The sequence below is a fragment of the Abramis brama genome, assembly GCF_963993115.1.
Source record: "Abramis brama genome assembly, chromosome: 3".
In the NCBI taxonomy this organism is placed as follows: Eukaryota; Metazoa; Chordata; class Actinopteri; order Cypriniformes; family Leuciscidae; genus Abramis; species Abramis brama.
This window is the reverse complement of record NC_139965.1, coordinates 13,342,822-13,364,704: the sequence shown is the minus strand read 5'-3', so window position 1 is coordinate 13,364,704 and position 21,883 is coordinate 13,342,822. Positions and strand designations below refer to the sequence as shown.

Here is a 21,883-nt window from a genome sequence, read left to right as displayed (position 1 = left end):
GTTACATTAACTTAATATTGTAGGTAATTTAAACGCAAAATCTCAACAAAAAATTTTTTCGGTTAAAAAATATGTTGTAGTAACTTAATGAAATTGTCTTGTAATTGGGCAGTGGAATTCTAGTTCCCAGCATGCTTTACATAGGACTGGATCAGGAGATTAAATGTTAAAAATAAGTGTTATTTTATTTGTTTTTTAGTGAAAGAAAAGACCTGTTAGTGTTTAATGCCGTTATGTTTGACATTTAAAAGAGTTTCTGTAATGTTGAGGTTTTTGTGGTTACCATTGTACTCAAGAGCAAATATGACTGAGCTAATGCCAGTGGCAAGTAATCTCTTGTTCATAAAATGTACATGCTGAACAAGTCACATTAAGCATGTGCTATACTAGCTGCGTATTTTAATTCAAATAGATAAGATTAATTGGTTCCAGGGCTACAGCTCAAGTAAAGTTGAGGTGACCTGGGGGCCGTTTACACAACTAACATAAAACTTTATGCGTTTTGGCCATTCATTTACATGACAATGACGTTTTGGGGGCCTAAAAACGCAAACTTTTGAAAATGGGCTTCAAAGTGTACGTTTTTGAAAACGACATTGTTATCATCTGTGAAAATGGTGACGTCATGCGCATGTGTATTACGTGTTCAGTCTACAGACGCATAGTGTTTCTTTACAAAGTGACATCGCCAACTACTGGCCTGGCATGAATAATACAGCGGTTTTAGCCGTTTTCGCAGATCCGACTTGAAACTAGCAGATCGTTTCGACAATGTTGTCTGTATGCGAAAAACACAAAGGAAATACGTAAGCGTACCTTTAATTTTTCTGAGTAATCAACTTAAAAATGTGTGTCCATTCATGCTACGAATTAAGTTCCTCTAAGTCAATGTAGTTTGTTAGAAGTTGTCATAACTCAAAAAAAAATAAAAAAAATAAATGCAAACCGTTACATTATGTTTGTTTGTTGAGCCAACACATTTTTATATTTATATCCCTGAAATGTCCCCTAAAAGACTGATTGTTGCATAACAAGTGCATTATGGGTGGAGGAAGATGGATAACATGAGTTTATGTACAGATCACTTGGGCAACATCAACCAAACCACCACAAGATTACAGGAAAAACAACACTTGGCACCATGTGGTCAGAGCAGTTTATGTTTCGAGCAGAGGAGAAAGGAGGTGTGGAAGAGGTGGTTTCATGTCACTCTCTATCCATCAGCAGTAATTTAAGTCTTCACTTCGGCTCTTTAAATAAACATTCCTTCCCCCATACAAAAAGTAAAGAAAGGGAGTGAGAGGAGAAGAGAAGGGTAAGGAAAAGGGGGAGGGGGCATGAGGGAGGCACAGAGAAAGGCACTGCTATAACTGCCAGGCGGGATACATCCATATCTCAGTCCGCCTCACTAACAGAGAGCGAGTGGACTCATACACAGCCAAAAACAGCTGCACTTCAGAGAACACAAGAAATGAGAGCAAGGATCCGTCTAGAACAGCAAGGGAAAACGTTTTTAGAATTTTAGAGATTCTAGAACTTTCTGAACAAGGAATTCCAAAAAAGAACAAAAAACAAAGAGTGCATGTTGAGTTAGACAAAGGCAACAAGAAGAAGAGGACTACTAGACTCTCAGCATCGGGTGAGTGGGGGGTGCAGAGGGCTTGATAAGGTGCATGTGAGACTGACCTATCAGAGGCCACAGCAGGGGAATGCTTGGAATTCACGGATCTGTTTGATTGCTTATTTAACATTAATTCACATAACCGTTAGATCAGCGTGTGAACTATGCATGTGCACTTCTAGTGTGGAGTGTTGCAAGTGCATACCTGCTACCTTTCATTTAAAGACTGTTTTAATCATGATAACTCTCAAAGTGAATTATTTAACCAGCATTTATTGGCATGGGGCATGTAAAGTACATATGCTTGATTTTGGCGGACGAGATCTGCTACACCACTGCTGAGCAAAGACAAGAATTTGTTCAGCAGCTTAGTTAAAATAACATGCATAAAAGACAAGAATATATTAAAAAACCCATAGCAGACGTCTACAGGTGGTGCTGGGGAGGAGGAGGGGTAAACAGATTTTTTCATAATCTTGCCGGCTAAGTTACGAATATATATTGAAGTAAATCTGGTTGGCTAATTCCACAGCGTTAGTTTCATGAATGAACTATGTGTTTACCAGTGAAGTTATACTGTATATGGATTAATCAGTTAAAATACCCCATCAAGTAGAAGCAGGCATTGATCAAAAATGTTCATGAATCAGTATAAGATCACATCAAACCTAATACAAATAGCAAAGTAAAAACAATTCCACCTATAAAGATTTTTAAGTTGCTATATATTGGTAGCTCGTTTCTGCTTTATACATGCATAAATAAGGTTGATTCTGAGTAATATTTACTCCAGATTAATTCTCAATTGTGTGATTCCCAGAAAAGTGGAAACAGTGTTAGCGGGTGGAGCAGTGTGTGTTCTCCAGGTTTGGCATAGTGTGCGCTTGTGTTCAGGTTTCCTGTGAGGGGTGATCGAGTGTTTGTTATATGCCGAGTCACATGCCATACATTAGGCGCTAACAAACAGAATACAAAGACAGGAAGACAACACAACGGTCAGCAAGCGCACAAACGTGTGCATATCACCCTCATCATGCATCACTGATGGCATATTCAGGATCTAGTGTTTAAGGATGAGAGTGTATGTGTGTGTGTGTGAGAGTCGGAGACCATCCTGTATCCATATTTAGATGATTAGCGTATGGCATCGAGGCCACAGCTGTCTGGCGTGTGAAGTATTTATGTAGTTTGACCTCGGTCTATTGTTCTGGAGTTCTATCTGGACGGTCAGTCAGTCTAACCGGAGGGGGGGGGGGGGGATGTCAGTCTAACCTCTTTCCAACTATATTGTATATTTATGGTATTGATTGTTTCATGAGTGTCATGAGAAGCAAGACAATTTTTGGAAGAAATTATGACAATAAAAGTGACTTTTTCTGATTTATATATATTTTGCTATTTAAATGACGTGTATACATTTTTACTTAAAATTTAGAAAAAAAAGGGGGGGAAAAATGCATAAAGAAAATTAAGCCTCTTGAGGATCATAAGGATTTTAGCATTGTGACATATTCTATTTTTGTACTCTGACAAAATCTCATTACCAACTAAAACAATCATTTTTACATCATAGTAGCATTTGTTGGACCACCCGCAATTAATGCTGATTTTATTTTTCTAACAATCATTGTGTCCTGAAAGGATGGATCTCATTACTATTTGACAAATTTAGAATAAATAAATTATACAAAACTTAAAAGTGAAACAGTGATTGGGGGAGGGTGCTTAATTATGAAAATTAATATTATTATTATTCTTTTTTTAATTTGGGGTGACATCATTCATACCCATATACATGATAAAAGAGATCAAATCTCCAGAGGTGTGTTACTGCGATGTCAAGGCTTCTCACTCTTAATCACTTCATCATATCGCCTGTGTTGTTCCAAACACACTGAAATACCAATTAGTTTCCGCCACAAAGGGCCAATTGGCTTTCAGATAACAATCAGTCTCTGATTAAAGACCTAATTAAAGGATCATACAACCCTAGTTTCCTGGCGATAAGTGATTTAACCTTGCTCTGAACTTTAGGAAACAGATGTCAAAGTCACCTATGAACGCATCCACCAAAGTAACAAGCTTTTTTAGATTTTCAAACAATTGCTCAGAGTGAAATAACCTAGAGTTTCCTGCAGCCGCTGTTGTTCGCAAACATATCACAATTACAGAGCCAATATAAGCCAGATGCTAAATGAGCTCTGATGATGATAGAAACATCTGCTCAAATTGAACCCTTTCAAGTTCTAAAAGGTAACGAATAATGCATTATTTTATTCTTTTGTAACTTTTATTAACATATCATAGTTTTCCATGTTAGATATACAGTAGTCAACATTTGAAGTGGATCAAAAAAGTTCATCAAAGTTGTTCTAAGACAAGAACAGGTATTGTTCAAAATTCATTTATAACTTTGATGAAAGGTTTTGATTCACTTCAGATGTTGAATACTGTAGATCCAGGTCGCTAAAGACCCAAATATATAATTATGATTGGCGAAACATTAATGCATTTAAGGGTTAACTACATCTATGCATTTAGCCAACGCTTTTATCTAAAGTGACTTACAAAAGAAGAACAAAGAATTTATCAAAGAGCCAACAATCGTCATAGTACACAATGCCAGGTTAATTAGACAACACTGTAAACCCGAATAAGTTGAGGTAATCGGTTAGACTACATACAATTTTTTTAAGTTAAGAAATCTACAGTTTAAGAACGCATAACTTTTTTATTTTGTTCTCATTTTAAATGCTCCTAACTTGAAATAACTGAGTAAGCTAATTCATACATTTAACTTAAAATTATCATGTAATCTTGACTGAAATATTTTTAGTAGAGGAAACTTATAGCTTTAACCAGCTAATTCAATAAATGCTAATTTGCTAATTTGTAACACAGCATAGCACTTGCTGAATGAGTACAGTAACATGAAACATTTACTATATATGTGTTCTCAAACTAAGCTCATGCCATGATAACCCTACAAAAAAACAACATAACAGAAACTCTTATAGTATAACAAAACATTAAACACTACTAAATCTCCCACTTAACATTAATCTGGCACCAAAAATATTATATAACACTTAATTTGAGCATTTGCTCTCACTTTTGAGTGTCATGGCAAAGCATGCTGGAAAATAGAAATCCCAGCCCAGATTCAGAGAAATTTAAGTTTGTCTAAATTAAAAGAAACATGTTCATAAAACTCAAAACTAGAAAACAATTCAGATCACTTAAAATGTGTCAGTTTTATGAACTCAAAAGAAAAAGAAAGTACTAAATACTCATAAAAGTGAATTTGATTGTTTTGAGCGTTAGGGTTTACAGTGTTTCAGCTCATTCCACCATAGAGGAACAGAGAGAGTGAAGGTTTTGGAGAGTGACTTTTTGCCTCGTTGTGAGGGAAAGATGTCGCTGATTCAGTGACCTGAGCTGGCAGGAGGGAGCATACATTTGTACAAAGTGTTCAGTTCACTTACTTGCTAAAATTTAGTAAACCCGTTGCCTTAAAATTATTAAGTAAATAACAAAATGCTTAACTGAAAAAAATTAAGTTAAATGTACTTGACAATTCCACATTACTTAATTTTTTTGGATTAAGCATGAAGTTTATTTACTTAACAAATTTTTGTTTAGGAAACCTGTTGCCGTAAAATTATTAAGTCAACTGATCACTTTTTACAGTGTAGTAGTGGGTTGAGGGGGGAGCCGTTCCAGTTGTAGTCCTGAAAGCCAGGGTTAAAACTTGAAATGCCTAACAATGCCCCTTAGCTATTCTAAACTCACTGTAAATCACGGCTTCACGGGGCTTATTGCTTTATTTTACTTTTGTAAAGTCTTTCATTCTCTATCATCCTTAGATCAGGATGAGCATGAATGGCACACTGGAGAAGGGGGCTCATCACCAGGCCCTCGACCTCTCTGAAGAGCTCCCAACCAACACCCATCACCACCATCACCCTAGTTTCCAGCACACAAACTCCCTGGCCTCGACTGTGCCCGCCGGGACCCCGGTCGGAGGATCCGGGGTGGTCGTGCCTCCCCCGTACTCGGCTGCGGAGGGTCCGCTGGAGCTGCGGGGGTCTCTGGACTGCTGGGCTTGCTCAGTGCTGGTGACCGCGCAGAACCTGCTGATCGCTGCCATCAACGCCTGCCTGGCCGGCTGTGTCTTCGGGCTCATCCTCACTCCTGCTATTGTCATGGTGGTGTTCGGCTTTCTCTGTCATTCAACGGTAAGAGTTGCATGGGAGAAGTGCATCAAACTGCTCACAATATCAAAAGAATGTGTGACCCTGGATCACAAAACCAGTTACAATAGCACGGGTATATCTGTGGCAATAGCCAACAATGCATTGTATAGGTCAAAATTATCGATTTTTCTTTTATGCTAAAAATCATTAGGCTATTAAGTACAGATCATGTTTTATAAAGATATTTTGTAAATTTTCTTACCATAAATATATAAAACATTTATTTTTGTGAGGGAATGCAGCACAGTCGTGAAGATAAATGGACAACTTTAGAGGCGATTTTTTGCAGATTTCAGATTCCAGATTCAGAAAGCTAATCAGATTCCAGTTTTTCAAATAGTATTTATTCAGCTTTCAGATGATGTATAAATCTAAAAAATTGACCCATGTGACTGGTTTTGTGGTCCAGGGTCACATATACGATATACAGAGTTTATGAAAAGGCTGTTTTTGAAGGATGTGTGAACTGATTTTGGACACGACAGTAAACACGCAGCTCAAAGTTGCTCAATTCACGTGATGAGGATACGTATAGACACAGGAGAAAAAAACAACCTGAAAACTGTCTAAAATAATAATTATAAATTCTTAAAATTATTTTATTTACATAAATAAGACAAATTTTGTAAGAGAAACATTAAAATAAAATAGAAAATTTACACACACAAAATAAACTTTACTCACAAATATAAAACATATTAAACATAGTATAGCTACACAACCAGTAGAGCTGCACGATTAATTGTTCAAAGATCGCGATCTCGATTCAAACACCCATGTGATAAAAACTATGGGATAAAAGTTTATAGTTCAGATATAAACACTGATGTCTACAGAAGCGATCAAAATAGAAAAAAAAAAAATCACCTTTTGAATTTGAAACTTCACACTTCTAATAAAGATTATATCAATGACATCCTTACACCAGTAGGTGGCGACTATATTGAATCATAAATTTGTTCAAGTGAAGTGAAACAAGTAAATTCTTTATGCGTGAGTCATTGAATCAGTCTATTTAAAAATATATTTAATTTGAATTATTTAAAAATAAATGAATGTTTTGTTTAGTTGTATATTTAGAATCGCGAGAGAATCATAATATCTATTTTAAACAAAAAAATCTTTGATTCTCAGTTTATTCAGAACAGAGTATGGAGTGGAAAAAGTTAAATCATTTTTTTAAAAATGCTTCATTTATATATTTATAGCTACGTTGGGCCAAAAACACTCTACAAAACAAACCACAATAACAAAAACTTCACAAAGTAATAAAAGCAGGTCTATACAAAACAGACACAGATTCTGCAGATATAATATCAACGTGAAGATGATTTCATAATAATGGTGCCTTCACTACAAATGCTCCATCAAATGCAACATCTTGAAACAGCCAACAGTTCAGATCTAAATAAATTCAGCGCCAAACAATGTAGTGCTTGCTTATATACAAGTAATAAAAACGTAAAATAAGTCCTATAAAGACATATTGCATGTCAAAATTCTGCAAGCAGCATTTTAAATGAATTGTAAACGTGAAGTGTGTTGATTTAAAGTAGAAAACAGGGCATTGCATTAATGAAAGTGAGATGAAGTTAGAGCCATTTAACAAGAGTCATTTATGCTTAAAGCATATTGAAAGACAAACAGTGTAGCAGCACTAAAGGAATGTCCTTTATAATCTGGGAAAAAGACTCAGAATAAAAGCTAATCATGATTCAGAGATATTCTCCTAGGGATTTATGAGAGTTTGGCCTCTGTTTCTCTTTGATTCACCAAGTAATCTCTTAATCTCGGGCATTTCTCAGCAGTTTGAGTGCAGGAGTATTAGCAGGGGCAGGTCAGGAGTTTGAAGATGACGTCAGATGAGAAGTGTTTCAGGACAGGAGTGGATTACTGGAGTTTAATAATGCGAAAAAAAGTTCTCTCACATAGTTGTATAGTGACTATAGGCAATCTTGCACTTTGACCCACAGAAGAGAAGATCGTCTATTTCTCTCTCAAACGCTACTACAAAATTAACAGACAAGATTCTGTTAGATACGCTCCATCTCACTCTTTGTCTCTTTCTAGAAGAAAACAGCTTAAGCCATCGTCACATAGCACCCATGGGTCAGGAAGGGTCAGTGTGTGTAAATAAAGGCTGAATTCTTCCAGCCTCTCCAATTATCAGACCTTAAGATCAAAGATCAATGGCCACTCAGACCAATTAGTGACACATATGAACGAGAGATGAATTCAAAGATCTGTAAGGAACAGCAGACCACCATGGTGTGAATAGTTTGTCACTTCAAATAAGCAGTCGACTCCTCAGGAGTCTGTCAAAAACACATAATAGGATTCAAGAGGATAATTGAGACTATTTGTATTGTGAAAAGAGCTATACAAATCAACGTGACATAAGGTGCAATAAACCATACATGAAATCGACAACCAAATAAACACACCCCTCCCTTCATTGCTCCACCTGAACAACATCTAGTAAATATTCACAACATTTTCAACAGCATTTCTTACTGCAGTGGTTCTCAACTGGTTTGGCCATGGGACCCAATTTTCCCATGGTCAAGTCGAGACCCACTTGTTTTTTCACAAAAATTGTTGACAAACACAAGTAATGTCCCTCTTTTACTTAACATACACACAGCCTAAATTGTAAGAAAATGACTGACACTGATGAATAAACAGTATTAGCAGTCCCAAACTAGCTTTTGCTAAGGTTGGTAAGTTAGTAAGCCATCACAGTTATTAAAAAAAAATATGCAAAATACACAAAGTGAAAATAAATAGTAATTTTGGGGTTGTGAAAACAGCAGTTACCATGTTGAATATGTTGAAAACATCATGCAAATCCTTTCCAGCTAACACACGACGTAGCAGTTAAGTGATTTATTGGTACTTTACTTTTCTATTTCAGCACATGTTTCATAAATAAAGTTCGGGAGGAGCACGTTCAAATAATCAGTTCAATCAACTTGTCATCAAACAATTACCATGTCTACCCTATCAGCATGAGAGGAAGCATATATTTATTCACTCTGTCAACTCACCTAACATTCCTTGACAGTTTTCAGCATCCCTCCACCACCCCGACTCCTCACTCTCGGCTTGTTCTTTCACAGACAGGAATACGGGGGAGTACTTTTGATTCGGGCCGAATACCTCGGACAGCACGCCAAATACGCATTTATTCTTTTCTATCTGACTTATTTGTAAGTGTGAACTCGTGAATTACTAATTGACAACGTAACTACGACGTTGCATATTCGTAGTTTCTTTGCACTTGGTATATTGAAGTGATATAAAGCGCGCGCCGCCACATCTGAAGAGTGGTTGATAGGACAGGAAAGTTTGTTTTTCTGAGGTGAGAGATTTTTATTTCTCAACAAGCTACGAAAATAACGTTAGAAAAATGACACAAACGTATAGCGTGACAACATCTCCGCAGATAATGAATCGGGACAACAACGTTTTTCTCAGGCACGTCTGACAACATTTCTGTACACTTTCACGCGCGTTTTTGAAAATCAAAAGTCTCACATCCGAAAAAAAACATTTAGAATTACGTTTTTGTTTTTCTGTCGTTGATGTTTCTTTGACAGTTCACTCCGTCACCCACCAGTTGAGAAACACTGGCTTACTTCACCTTTAAGTACGACTGTGATTTAACTGTGATTTTTACAAGTATCTCCTTGAGTGAAGAAACCTGTCAGAGTGAGAAAGAGCAGATCCAAACACAGATGCGCTTTATCAGTTTTTCACCCTCCTACTCCCTGTTTACTCAGTCACTCTTCTTAAACTCTGCTTCCCTCCGTCTCACAGGGGAATAGATAAAGAATGTGGGGGTCAGTTTCATCCGTCAATTACCCTTCCTCCTGTGCAATACTATTTAACCAAAGAATCACAGTGGAAAACTAAAATTGTCTGGTGTCTGTCTGAAACATATATTACTAATGCAGCTTCAGGCAAGTTGACGGATCAACCAAGGATAAATATGCAACATGATCGTGAAAAAAGCAAATTCTCTTATATTTTTGTAGTGATCAGGCACAAAGCAGCTAAAAAATAAAATAAAATAAAAAATTATTTGAAGTGCCCCTATTATGCTTTTTTCGCTTGTTACTTTTCATGCAGTGTGTAGTACAGCTGTTTGTGACTGTAAAAGGTCTGCAAAGTTTTAAAGATCAAAGTGTACAACAAATAAATGTATTGTCTCCTAAAAGAAAGAATCGACTCTGAACTGCTGAAACTGCTGAAACAAGTCGTCAGTAATTCCAGTCTCACTTCCTGTTACAAACATGTAACTCATTTGCATAATGCCAGTCTATGGTGTTCATTGGCTGCCCGTGAACAACGTCTACTTTGACCCTCAAACACTGTAGTTGTAGCTGAGACTGGAAGAGTTTGGTTCGTGTTGTTTTCAGCACTGTGAATCCACTTTGAATGCACTTCAAAAAGAATTGGTATGGTAAAACTGATGCCACCATTCATATCACTGTGTATCAAACGTTGAGGAAGATCCAGAGCTGAAATTCAGATATAATAATCGGCATTTTGTTACCGGTGCACTGTAAGTGGGTAGACCAATCACAACAGACTGTACCATCTGACCAATCAGAGCAGAGTAGACCAATCACAACAGACTGGACCACCTGACCAATCAGAGCAGAGTAGACCAATCACAATAGACTGGACCATCCGACCAATCAGAGCAGAGTAGACCAATCACAATAGACTGGACCATCTGACCAATCAGAGCAGAGTAGACCAATCATAACAGACTGGGCCTTCTGACCAATCAGAGCAGAGTAGACTCTCAGAAAGGAGGGATTTGGAGAGTGAATCTTCAAACGAACCGTTTTCAGAATCTTTGAGAAATGAGGTGATGTGCAATATATATTATGAGAACATTAAAGTGTTTTTGAGAATTTTTTTTTTTTTTCTTGGATGCATGTAAACCTATAGATGGATGTAACGAACGATCTGTGCTGTCAGCAAACATTCTTGCCGAGTGTATCTGTTGTTTGTCTGTCCACACCTCAGAGACTCATTCCTCCAGGGAGACCATCCTCAGCAATGCCTACACACACACACACACACACATTCCACCTCTTATCCTCAACCCCACACCAATTAAACAGGGGCGAGGTAAGATGTTTTAGGGGGGTTCCACTACTCTATAAAAGTCTATAAAATTCGTCAAAACTCCACGAAAGACAACAAGCGTATCGGTTAGTAGCCTACACTCGTTTAAACAGCATTCACACACCCGTCCCAAATCACATTTTTGACATTATTGATATGGCTTTATTCAATTGTTATGCAACCGAACGGTCAACGGGACATAAATCAAGCCTGTTTACACTGTCATATACAATAAAAGAGCCTCCACAGCGACAGGAAATAGAAATAAACACAAAAAAAACATGCCTAGTGCCTACCACAGGCTGAAAAAAGGTGCCTATACCTTACACAACACTGGTGGACTTGCACTCAGGAGTAGAGCGGATGATTATTTCTACTTTTTTAATTTATTTTTTTAATAGCAGCTATAACTACTTTAAAGAGAAACAAAAGCAAAACAAAAGAGCCATAGGGGGAGAGTGGGGTAAAGTGAGACATTTTTTACATTTGTTCCCCTCTAAGCGAGGTAAAATGATATATCAATCAAATTTACACATTTCCCATTAATTCAGGATGTTTCCTAGAAATGGAAATTATTAGAATGTATTCAGGATAAAGGGCAGTGAAAATATGATTGTTTTTTAAAAAGTGGTCTTGTGTCTCACTTTACCCCAACTTAGGGGTAAACTGAGACAGACCAGAGAAATCAAGGGGGTAAAGTGAACCAGCTGGGGGTAAACTGATCCACTTACTTTTTCCACTCTGAAACTTCCATAACAACACATGTTGTAACAGTAAGAATCCTGACAGCTAGCTTGACAACCACACATTCCAGAACTAATGTCGGACTAGTAACAGAATCATGGGGATTGGTCAATTAAGCACATTTTTTTTGATGACCCATCGGTGCGCATCCAAGTGAAGGTGCAACACCCTTGGCGTGATAAGGGTGAATAGCACACTGGAGGATATTGAAAAAAATAAAAGAACTATGTCCAAAATATTGTGATACATTTGGAAGCTCAATGCAGTCAGATGTCCCCTGGCCAGCCCAAGGAGGGTGGCCCATCCTGGGCCAGATTCGGATTTGTCCGCCACCGCTGGAGCTCCGTCTGGAGCAAAATCGGTTCTAAAACGGACCTTTGGGTCTTTGTGGAGGAGGGACAATGCTCCGCTTGGACAAGGAACACGGACCAGAGAACCGTGATGGTCAGACCTGGTGTGGAAACCGCCTGACCCAGCCCAGAGAAAGTGCACTTTGTGCGGGTGAGACTTCCAGTAAATAGGGTCCAGTTTGGACACCCAGTCCCTCGGTGCCAGCTGGGGCCCCCCTGGCACGCCTTAAGAGCCGAACTTAGCCCTGCGAGAGCCTCCCCCCACTTTGAAAGCACCCTTCCCGGTTACGGCCTCGATCCAGATGCCTCCCGCCCCTGGTTCCTCACACACCCTATGAGTGGCCGTGTCGTCTCGAGCCCAGGCCCGAGTGGAGCGAGACCCATGTGTAGAGAGCCTGCGCATCGCGGTTCACCGTCCGGAGCTTCTCGGTTGATCCCAAAGTAAAACGTATGCTTGTCAAACGGTCGGTCTGGGTAAACGGCGAAGCGACTCCAGGTCCTCCTCCGAAAACAAAAATGGACAGTGTCCGTGTGGTTGCAGATGGACGAGATTCCCATGCTGACTTTACTCCCAAGCAGGCTCCCAGGGAGAGTGTCAGTGACCTCGGTCCTAAAACGGACCTTGGGGGTTTTGCCGAGGAGGGGACAAACGCTCCATTAGGACAAGGTGAGAGGGAGAAGGTGCTCCACCTCTTTGCCTCAGCTACTGCACCCTAGGCTACTGATTTTACTTCCCCCTTCTCTTTTTGATGGCTTTTCTACAATGTTTATGACATTAAAAATAAAACATGTCATGTAATATTACGTTAAAATATGTTTAAGACTAAACTTAACTTGTGCCTCATGTCTCACTTTACCCCACAGCATTTGTCTCACTTTACCCCACCGCCACATTTTAGAAAAAAACTACCTCTCTTAGCAATTCAGGGTATTCTTCAGCTAGCATCATCACATGGTTTTATATGTTGGTAGTTCATCAACATGTATGATATAAGTTTTTCTACCTGAATCAATTTGCTTTGGCACAACAGTTGATTAAGTTGACAGCAAGAAAATTTACTTTTACATGCAAAAAAAATATTTTTGTGAAAAAAACATGCTTACTACAGCACCATGAGGTCCTCTCCTTCATGGCCAAGGGGAAATGAGAGGGGCTTGAAAACATAATGGTCAAATGGCCAAAATTGTGTTCCGTTGCCTAGATACAGCTGTCTCACATTACCCGATGTCTCACATTACCCCGTTCTCCCCTATATCCAACACGAGAAATCAATGTAACTGTGGTAAAGCACAACCAACAAATTATTTCTACGCACACTGCTACGGTCACAATATGACGTCACACTCTGCGCGTATGTTTAAAAAAATACATTTACAAAATAAATAGCACTTCTAATAGTCCACTTAAAGTGTTTATTACAAATAAATTACAAAATACTAAAAATGAATAAATGTAAATGAACAAAAATTGTCAAATGTCTCTGTTTTCAGGTGCGCCCGCACGGCTCGACTCCGTACTGCTCGGACCTGCTGAATGACGGCGGCTGCGTGGCTCTGCTGGTTGTGGGTTTCCTGCTAGTGACTCCACTCTTGGTTCTGGCCTTGGCTGCGTACTGTCGGCTCGCTCGCCACCTTCAGCTGGGTCTGTGTTTTATTCCTTACAGCCGGGCCGTTTACAAAAACCTTCCCGCGACCCAGCACCACGGCCTGGCGGGGGGATGCTGTGGACGGCAGTCTGGGAAGAGAGAAGGGAAGGGAAAGGTGTGGGTTTAGAAGGAAAGGACTAGTACTGGAGATATGGAAAGTTGTGAATGAGCACACTACTTTTTGTGTGATATATATTTTAATTTTTTTTTATTTTAAGGTCTGCAATGTGTTATAAGGAATTCTTACTCACTGATTAACATGTTTTATAGCCAGACACACCATGTTCGTCAATTTGTTATTGCAGAATTTCAGTACTTGACATTTATAGAATAATCAAATTCAAATATCCAAAAAATGTTGTGCATGTGTTCTATGTATAACAAACACTATTGGCCTCATACAATAAGCACATTATATCTTTTAAGGCATTGTCAAAAATATTTTGTCATATTTTCTTATATCATGTACAGTGTTGTGTATTTTCTCTTTTCCTTAAATATGTTACATTAAATACATATCAAATACTGTAATTTCACAAAATTGGTGGGCTCTTGTGCTATTTTTTCTTCTCACAATGTGGATTCAGGACAAACACAACCGAGCTGCTTGACTATATACAATTTATGGAAAATGAAGAATCACTCTGGCTTTCAAAGGTAATATGGACTATGAGTTAAATCATTTTCAGAATGAATGGCACTTCTACAGAAAATAGTCAAAAATGTCAACTTGCCATGAGAGAAATAAATGTACGTATAGCATCCTCTAGTGTTAAAAACATAGAATGACAAAAATAAATAAAAAAACACGCATAATTATAGTTTACGAAGCGATAAACAAAGAAATTTGTGAAAACAGACTTTTTCAATGGTGGAAAAAGAGTGATCATACTGAGCTAAAAAAAGAAACTATAAAAAAGAAGTTAACACCACTTTTTATCAAAGATTTCACATTTATAATAAAGCATTTGCTATTGTATTATATATTTTTTGCTTACTTTTTATATTATTTTAATTAAAATACCACAACAAATGTAATGGTGGCAAAATTACATAGTAAAAATTCAAGTTTGAGTTTAAATGAATCTTCATACAGACGGGCGATTTCGAAACACTGATTCGTGAAGCTTCGAAACCTTTACGAATCTTTTGTTTCGAATCAGTGGTTCGGAGCGTGTATCAAAGTGCCAAAGTCACGTGATTACCGTAAACGAGGTGATGATCTCTGTGAACCCATGAATCATGCGGGTTTTACCTGAACTCTCATCAGTTTTATAAATGTGTAGACGTTTTAATTAGACATAAGTTTAATTATAAGGAATAATAGTAGTTAATAGCCTCTTACTGGCCTGTTTAGCTGAGCCATCAATGGAACAAACAAAACAAGCCCTGGAAATTGATAAAAGAACATGTTTACAGACGCTTGCTATTTAATCTTATTAAATGAGTTAATTACATTGGATAGATTTTACTTTCAATAAAACATTTACAATGATGAGTTTGTAAACTGTTTTCATTCACGTTAGGCCTGAGTTTTTGTTGCAAATACACTTCTGGCCAGCAGGGGTCACCAGCGAATGGCGTTTCGAACGCTTCGAAGAAGTGAATCATTTTGAGAAGCAAATGATTCATTTACTTAATTTTATTTATAAAGCACTTTACAACTGACCAAAGTGCTGGACAATCAGCAGCATAAAAACAACATGCAACTTACTAATACATATACTAGACCAGCCTCTCAAAAGCTCAAAACAAGAAATAATATTACAAAACGAGCTTTTCTTCCATTCTCCTATCACTGTTTAACCCCAAATAACGTTTTTTTTATACTTGCCATACAAAATTAACAATACAGAAAGACAAGCGTATATATAATGCTGAAAAAAATTTCTAACTAATATTAAATTCTAATTTTCAAACAAGTTATCAGGGGAGAGCGCGAACGCAGTCCCCCACTACCAGAAATTATGCAGTCGAGATTCCCACATTTGGGGAATTCGCAGACGTCAGCCCCAGCTACGTGCAACGCTGTAGACTGTAGACTGTAGACAGTTCGGTCTTCTGATTGGTCGAAAGTCTACACACTGTAGACAATTCGGGCTTCCGACTGGCCAAAAGTCTACATTGCCTATATTTGCAAATACACGTCATTTTTGACGACCTGTGATTCAGCGTTTGAGGTAAGACTTATGTATTATAATATTAACAATAAAGAAATGCATTCATTTTCATTAATTTTATTCCGTAAATTGTCCAAATGAGAATGAATGAAAAGTGCGTCAGCTAACGGCACCGCAAGTTGCATTCATCGACGGGCCTTATGAAAATTAATCATACTTTTAATTCAAATATAGTTAATATAATTCAGTTAAACCGTAGCAACAGCAAATTAACCATGCTTACTGCACTTTTGCTATAATAAAACCATGCTTACTACACTTTTGCTATAATAAACAATGGTTACTACACTTTTGCCATAATAAAACCATGCTTACTGCACTTTTGCTATAATAAAACCATGCTTACTACACTTTTACTATAATAAACAATGGTTACTACACTTTTGCCATAATAAAACCATGCTTACTGCACTTTTGCTATAATAAAACCATGCTTACTACACTTTTACTATAATAAACAATGGTTACTACACTTTTACCATAATAAAACCATGCTTACTGCACTTTTGCTATAATAAAACCACGGTTACTGCACTTTTGCTATAATAAAACCATGGTTACTACACTTTTGCCATAATAAAACCATGCTTACTGCACTTTTGCTATAATAAAACCACGGTTACTACACTTTTGCTATAATAAAACCATGCTTACTACACTTTTACTATAATAAACAATGGTTACTACACTTTTACCATAATAAAACCATGCTTACTGCACTTTTGCCATAATAAAACCATGCTTACTACACTTTTGCCATAATAAAACCATGCTTACTGCACTTTTGCTATAATAAAACCATGCTTACTACACTTTTACTATAATAAACAATGGTTACTACACTTTTACCATAATAAAACCATGCTTACTGCACTTTTGCTATAATAAAACCACGGTTACTGCACTTTTGCTATAATAAAACCATGCTTACTGCACTTTTGCTATAATAAAACCACGGTTACTACACTTTTGCTATAATAAAACCACGGTTACTACACTTTTGCTATAATAAAACCATGCTTACTACACTTTTACTATAATAAACAATGGTTACTACACTTTTACCATAATAAAACCATGCTTACTGCACTTTTGCCATAATAAAACCATGCTTACTGCACTTTTGCTATAATAAAACCACGGTTACTACACTTTTGCTATAATAAAACCAGCTAAAAAAGAAAAGAAAAGATCAAATTGAAAAAAAAAAAAATTATATATGCCTAAGTTCTTTTCAGTTTTAGCTTTCAATAAAAGCATGTAAAATAATGTACAGGGGAAAAATAAAGTGGAAAGGAAACAGGAAAAAAATATTGAACACATTATCTGAAATGTATTTAACTCTTGTGTCAATAAATAAAAAGTTACTCTGAGGTCCAAAGGACAAAAATGTCTGTGTCTTCGGAGCTTCGGAGCACAGACTTAAGTTTGGACTCATTTCAAAGGCCCTTGGCAGATTACTGTTGAAATAAATCAAAACAAAAAAGTTATAGAGGTTTAAATTTATGAAAATGATTTATGACCATTATTTTATATAAAGATATATATTTTATGAAACATGCTGACCTCTGAAACTGGTAGAAAATTAAAGCCATATTATATGTAATGTTTATATCATATTATATCAAAGGTGGCAGTCTCATATCTCATATTATGGTCACACAGTGGCTGGATTTGTGATTTGCAGTAGAGTAGTTTTTCTCTCTCAAATATTACAGGCACACACACACACACACATTTTTTTTTTATTTCATTTTGTAACTTTTGATTTAATAGATTTATTAAAGGAAATGGGGGTGAAATAGTAAAATTCCAATAAAAATACACTTGTCAAAATGTATGCATTTGGCATTAACATAGGCAACATGATGAAAAAAACAAAACTGTAAAAGACAAAAATAAGGACACACAAGGGTTAATACTTAGCAGATAAGCCTTTGTTTGTGGACATGTTTAAATTCCCCTCCTGTATAACTCTTAACCTCATCATGACCCCCTGTATTTGCTATGGTAAGAATATTTATTTTTTATCATTATGATTGTAACAGACTGTTTCCTACAGGAGTGTTTAAAATGGATACATTGCTGCCTGCATTGAGCATTTTAGACACGAGTGTGCCACAAGATAGGCAACAATGCCTTCTTAAGGCAACAAAGGAGGCCAAGTCATTCAAACCGTCCCAAACCACTGACGACAGCAAGCTGAGGGACGAGAAGGCGGCTTATAACAAAGGTAATACCTTGGCATTAGGGTCATAGATGTTTTTTCCACCTTATATTTCCACTGCAGTCATGATAACCTACTGTTGTGCACTAGAGTGTCTGTGCTTGCGCGTTATCAGAGGCCTAACAATTTCTGTCTTCAGCTAAAGAGAGGTGCCGGCTTGTCACTTCAACTCCAACGGAGGTGCAGTGTCTGGGTCAACTGATTATCACGTTTGGAAAATATAATGGAAACACTTTCAAATGGCTGGTGGAAAACGATGTCGGATACATTAAATAGTAAGCATGTTGCACTAAACAGAATCAAACTATGTTCAGTATGTTTTTCATAAATTAATTGTGCTTTGTTATATTTTAGTGTCCTTGATCGCCACGCCAAGGAAAGCCGCCATCCTGAGAGGGTCATCAAGGACAAGTGGGTCAAAGAGCACCTGCTGAAATATGTGCAGCTGCTACCACAGGTCTCCTGCCACCTCGAGATGAACGTGGACAGGGCCATTTACGGGCAGGGCCGGTTCAGGACGTTCACGTTCCTCGAGATGTGGCAGTGGTATAGCCTGCACAAGACCCTTCAGACTGACCCGCAGGCTGGGACAGACCATGAGCGGAAGATGGCTCAGGAGGCGCACTGCTCTGCGTGGCAGTGGCTGGTGATGAAGGAGGAGGACATCACCACCAAATGTGACCATATATTAAGAAAAACTCTTAAGCACTTTCTTTATCAGAAAAACATTTACTTCCCGCCCCTTCTACTTTGAATGTTTTGTTTTTTATTATTATCTTGATTCTTGTGTTTAATAGAATAATCCACTGTGTCATCAAGTCCATGTCAGAGATACTACTGTACCAATTCATAAATTAAAAAGAAAGATGAATTTTGAGAGCATCACAGCCTTCAAATAAATGAAGTAACTCATTAGAAAATGTGCACATTTCATTTCTATTATTGTACCAGTAAATCAGGGGAGAGCGCGAACGCAGTCCCCCACTACCAGAAATTATGCAGTCGAGATTCCCACATTTGGGGAATTCGCAGGGGTCAGCACAACCGGAGTGCAATGGCTGAGCCTCGCCCTGGGTGAACCACCTTCATGATCATGGTGTCTCCCCTGCCAGGTAAGTATGAGTTCTACACGGTCCCTCTTGAGGAGTCACTGAAGGCAACATCGTTCTCAACCACGGTGAGACGCCTCTTCACTACAATTCACTTCTCATATGATTTAATACAAACAAAACCCAGAATCTTGTCTCATGATCTTACAAAGTTTCGCCGCAAATCAAGCTTTAAACAAAATAATATACTTTTATTTCGTAGCGAACCCTTTCCCATGATGCAACGGAAGCTTCGATCAGCCAATGGAATCACAGATGTTCAAAACCGTAATTTTACGACCACAATAATCAGTTTGAAAACCCAAGTTGAAAGAAAACGTTAGACATTACATCTTTTTTTGGTACAATATGTGAAAGATGGTAGTTTTTAGTCGTTTTTATTGTTAAAACGAAACCGTGACGTAAACACGCAACAATATGACATCACTTCCGGGATATTAGAACAGATGGCGCAAAAACGCAGTCAAAACAGTTTTCTCAGCTGGTTGAAATATATTCTGTTTGTGATATACCGTAAATGACAGTGCAAAATGTAACAATTATGCAGCAACAGTTTTTTCAGCATATAACCAGGGACATTTACAGCAGTTTGTTAATGCGAAGAAAAAAGATTTCATTCATAAGACATTATTATCTTTGCAGTTTAGCACCACAAACTCAACCTGTTGAACCATTACATTTATTATTTCTGCTGAAAACACGTTGTTTCTAGCCCACATTTTCACTTAAACTACAAAACGAAGCATTTACATGTCACTGAAAATACAAAGAAAACCAAATATAAAAACATGCAAGAATAATTTAATAGTGCTTACAAAAATCAAGAACACGACTCCTTTACTTCATCCGGTAAACAACCCGAGTAAATTACAAATTTCACGCTATTTTAGGTTTATTTAAGTAGAATGCATTTATATGGTAATATGGTAGCCTAATGCATAATTAATATGAAATAATATATGGTGTCCGTGTAGGGCAAGTAGCAGAGAATAACGTGATCAGAATTTATATAAATTAATTTATTAAATATGTAGGATACAGTTTTCCTGATTCTATTTCACTTTCTAAAATAAAGTGATTGGAGTTGCTCGAGCTGTTAAAAAAAATAGACCTAATTTTGTTTGTAGACATGAGCTGCTTCTTATGCTTAAGCTTAATATTAAATTCGGTGTCAGACATTTAAAAAGTTTTGTTTTATTTTAAACCTATGATTAAAGCAAAACTAGTAAAAAGTGCGTTTTGAGAGCAACGCGGTGTTCCAACGAATTAAATATTAACTCCATAAAGTAAACTTCAACTCTGCTCAAATTATGCGTTCTACGGTCATGAAATGTCTACAGTCACCGTAGACAATTAGGCCTTCTTATTGGCCGAGAGTCTACAGTCGCTGTCCGTAGACTGCCAATAATAACGTAGTTTTCAACCGTAGACCGCCAATCATAGACCGGAGACGCTGCACTCGCTAATTTTGTCTGATTGGCTGGGAGTCTACAGTCACCGTAGACTACCAATAACATCGCAGAAGTCGACCGTAGATCTACCAATCACAGAACAGAGGTTACAAACTGCCCGCCCCTTTTCAGCGCGGCGCTTGTGTTGTGTTTTCTTCAGGTTTGTAACTTATTTCCACAGCATCTTGCGAACTTATGAATGAACCGCACGTTTTAAAATCTTCCCGGTCTACTGGCATTTGTTATGACATGCTCAAGATAACTTTCGTTAACTCTACAATAAATAAATCCAACCTCCACGTCCTGCAGCACTGCCAACTCCTGCTCATCAGGGTTCAAAAGTGATGGCGGTTGGAAGCTCTCGCCTCCTTTGAAAGACAAGGTAACGTTATATCAGCTTATAATGTTGAGAATTATTAATGTTATCATAGCATGAACCTTGTATTAATGCATAAACTATATCAAATTAGCCAATATAAAGACACTGTGCTGACGATGGCTGAAGCTCACTTCACGATGAAAGTGTTGTCTGCTGCTTTGACATTGACTTTTGCCTAACGTTACCCGTGTTTGTCCTCATTTAGATGCAGGGGGTAGAAAAAGAGGCCCATCCAGATCCTCCACAGAAGCCACACACAGATTCATTCCACCATCAGCTGTAAGTCCATAGTTTATACATTATAATAACCTGTTACATCCCCCTTGGTCCTGGTGGGGCAGAATAAATGGAGAGCCCACACAAAAGTATGCTTAGGTAAATGAAAAAAGTTTTTGCTAATACACTTATAATTTTTAAGGCTCCTGCATCAGCTCCTGATGTTGGGAAGACGCGTCTTGGCACGGCCACATCAGCAGCAGACACCACACATCCTGAGGTAACTGTTCAAGTCTAAGTACTCAGTGGTTCTTAGATATTATAAAAAAGTATTGAACACATTAACTGAAATGTATTTAACCCTTGTGCGTCAATTAAAAAAAAGTTAGTTTACTGTTACACTACAGTTTACTGTTACACTACACACAGTTTACTACTACATTACATAGGCTACTACAGTTTACTGTTACACTACACTTTACTGTCACACCACACACTACAGTTTACTGCTACACTACGTTTACTGTTACACTACACACTACTGTTACACTACATAATACAG

At 37.6% G+C, this 21,883-nt stretch overlaps 1 protein-coding gene across 1 annotated transcript; it reads left to right on the top strand.

Moving 5' to 3' along the window:
• The first annotated feature begins 1,170 nt into the window (after positions 1-1,170).
• Positions 1,171-15,253, top strand: tmem88b (transmembrane protein 88 b). The gene is made up of 3 exons (XM_084110286.1): positions 1,171-1,639; positions 5,488-5,859; positions 13,605-15,253. The coding sequence occupies exons 2-3, from the start codon at positions 5,494-5,496 to the stop codon at positions 13,884-13,886; spliced, it is 648 nt and encodes a 215-aa protein (XP_083966412.1). The 5' UTR covers positions 1,171-1,639; positions 5,488-5,493; the 3' UTR covers positions 13,887-15,253.
• Positions 15,254-21,883: the final 6,630 nt, after the last annotated feature.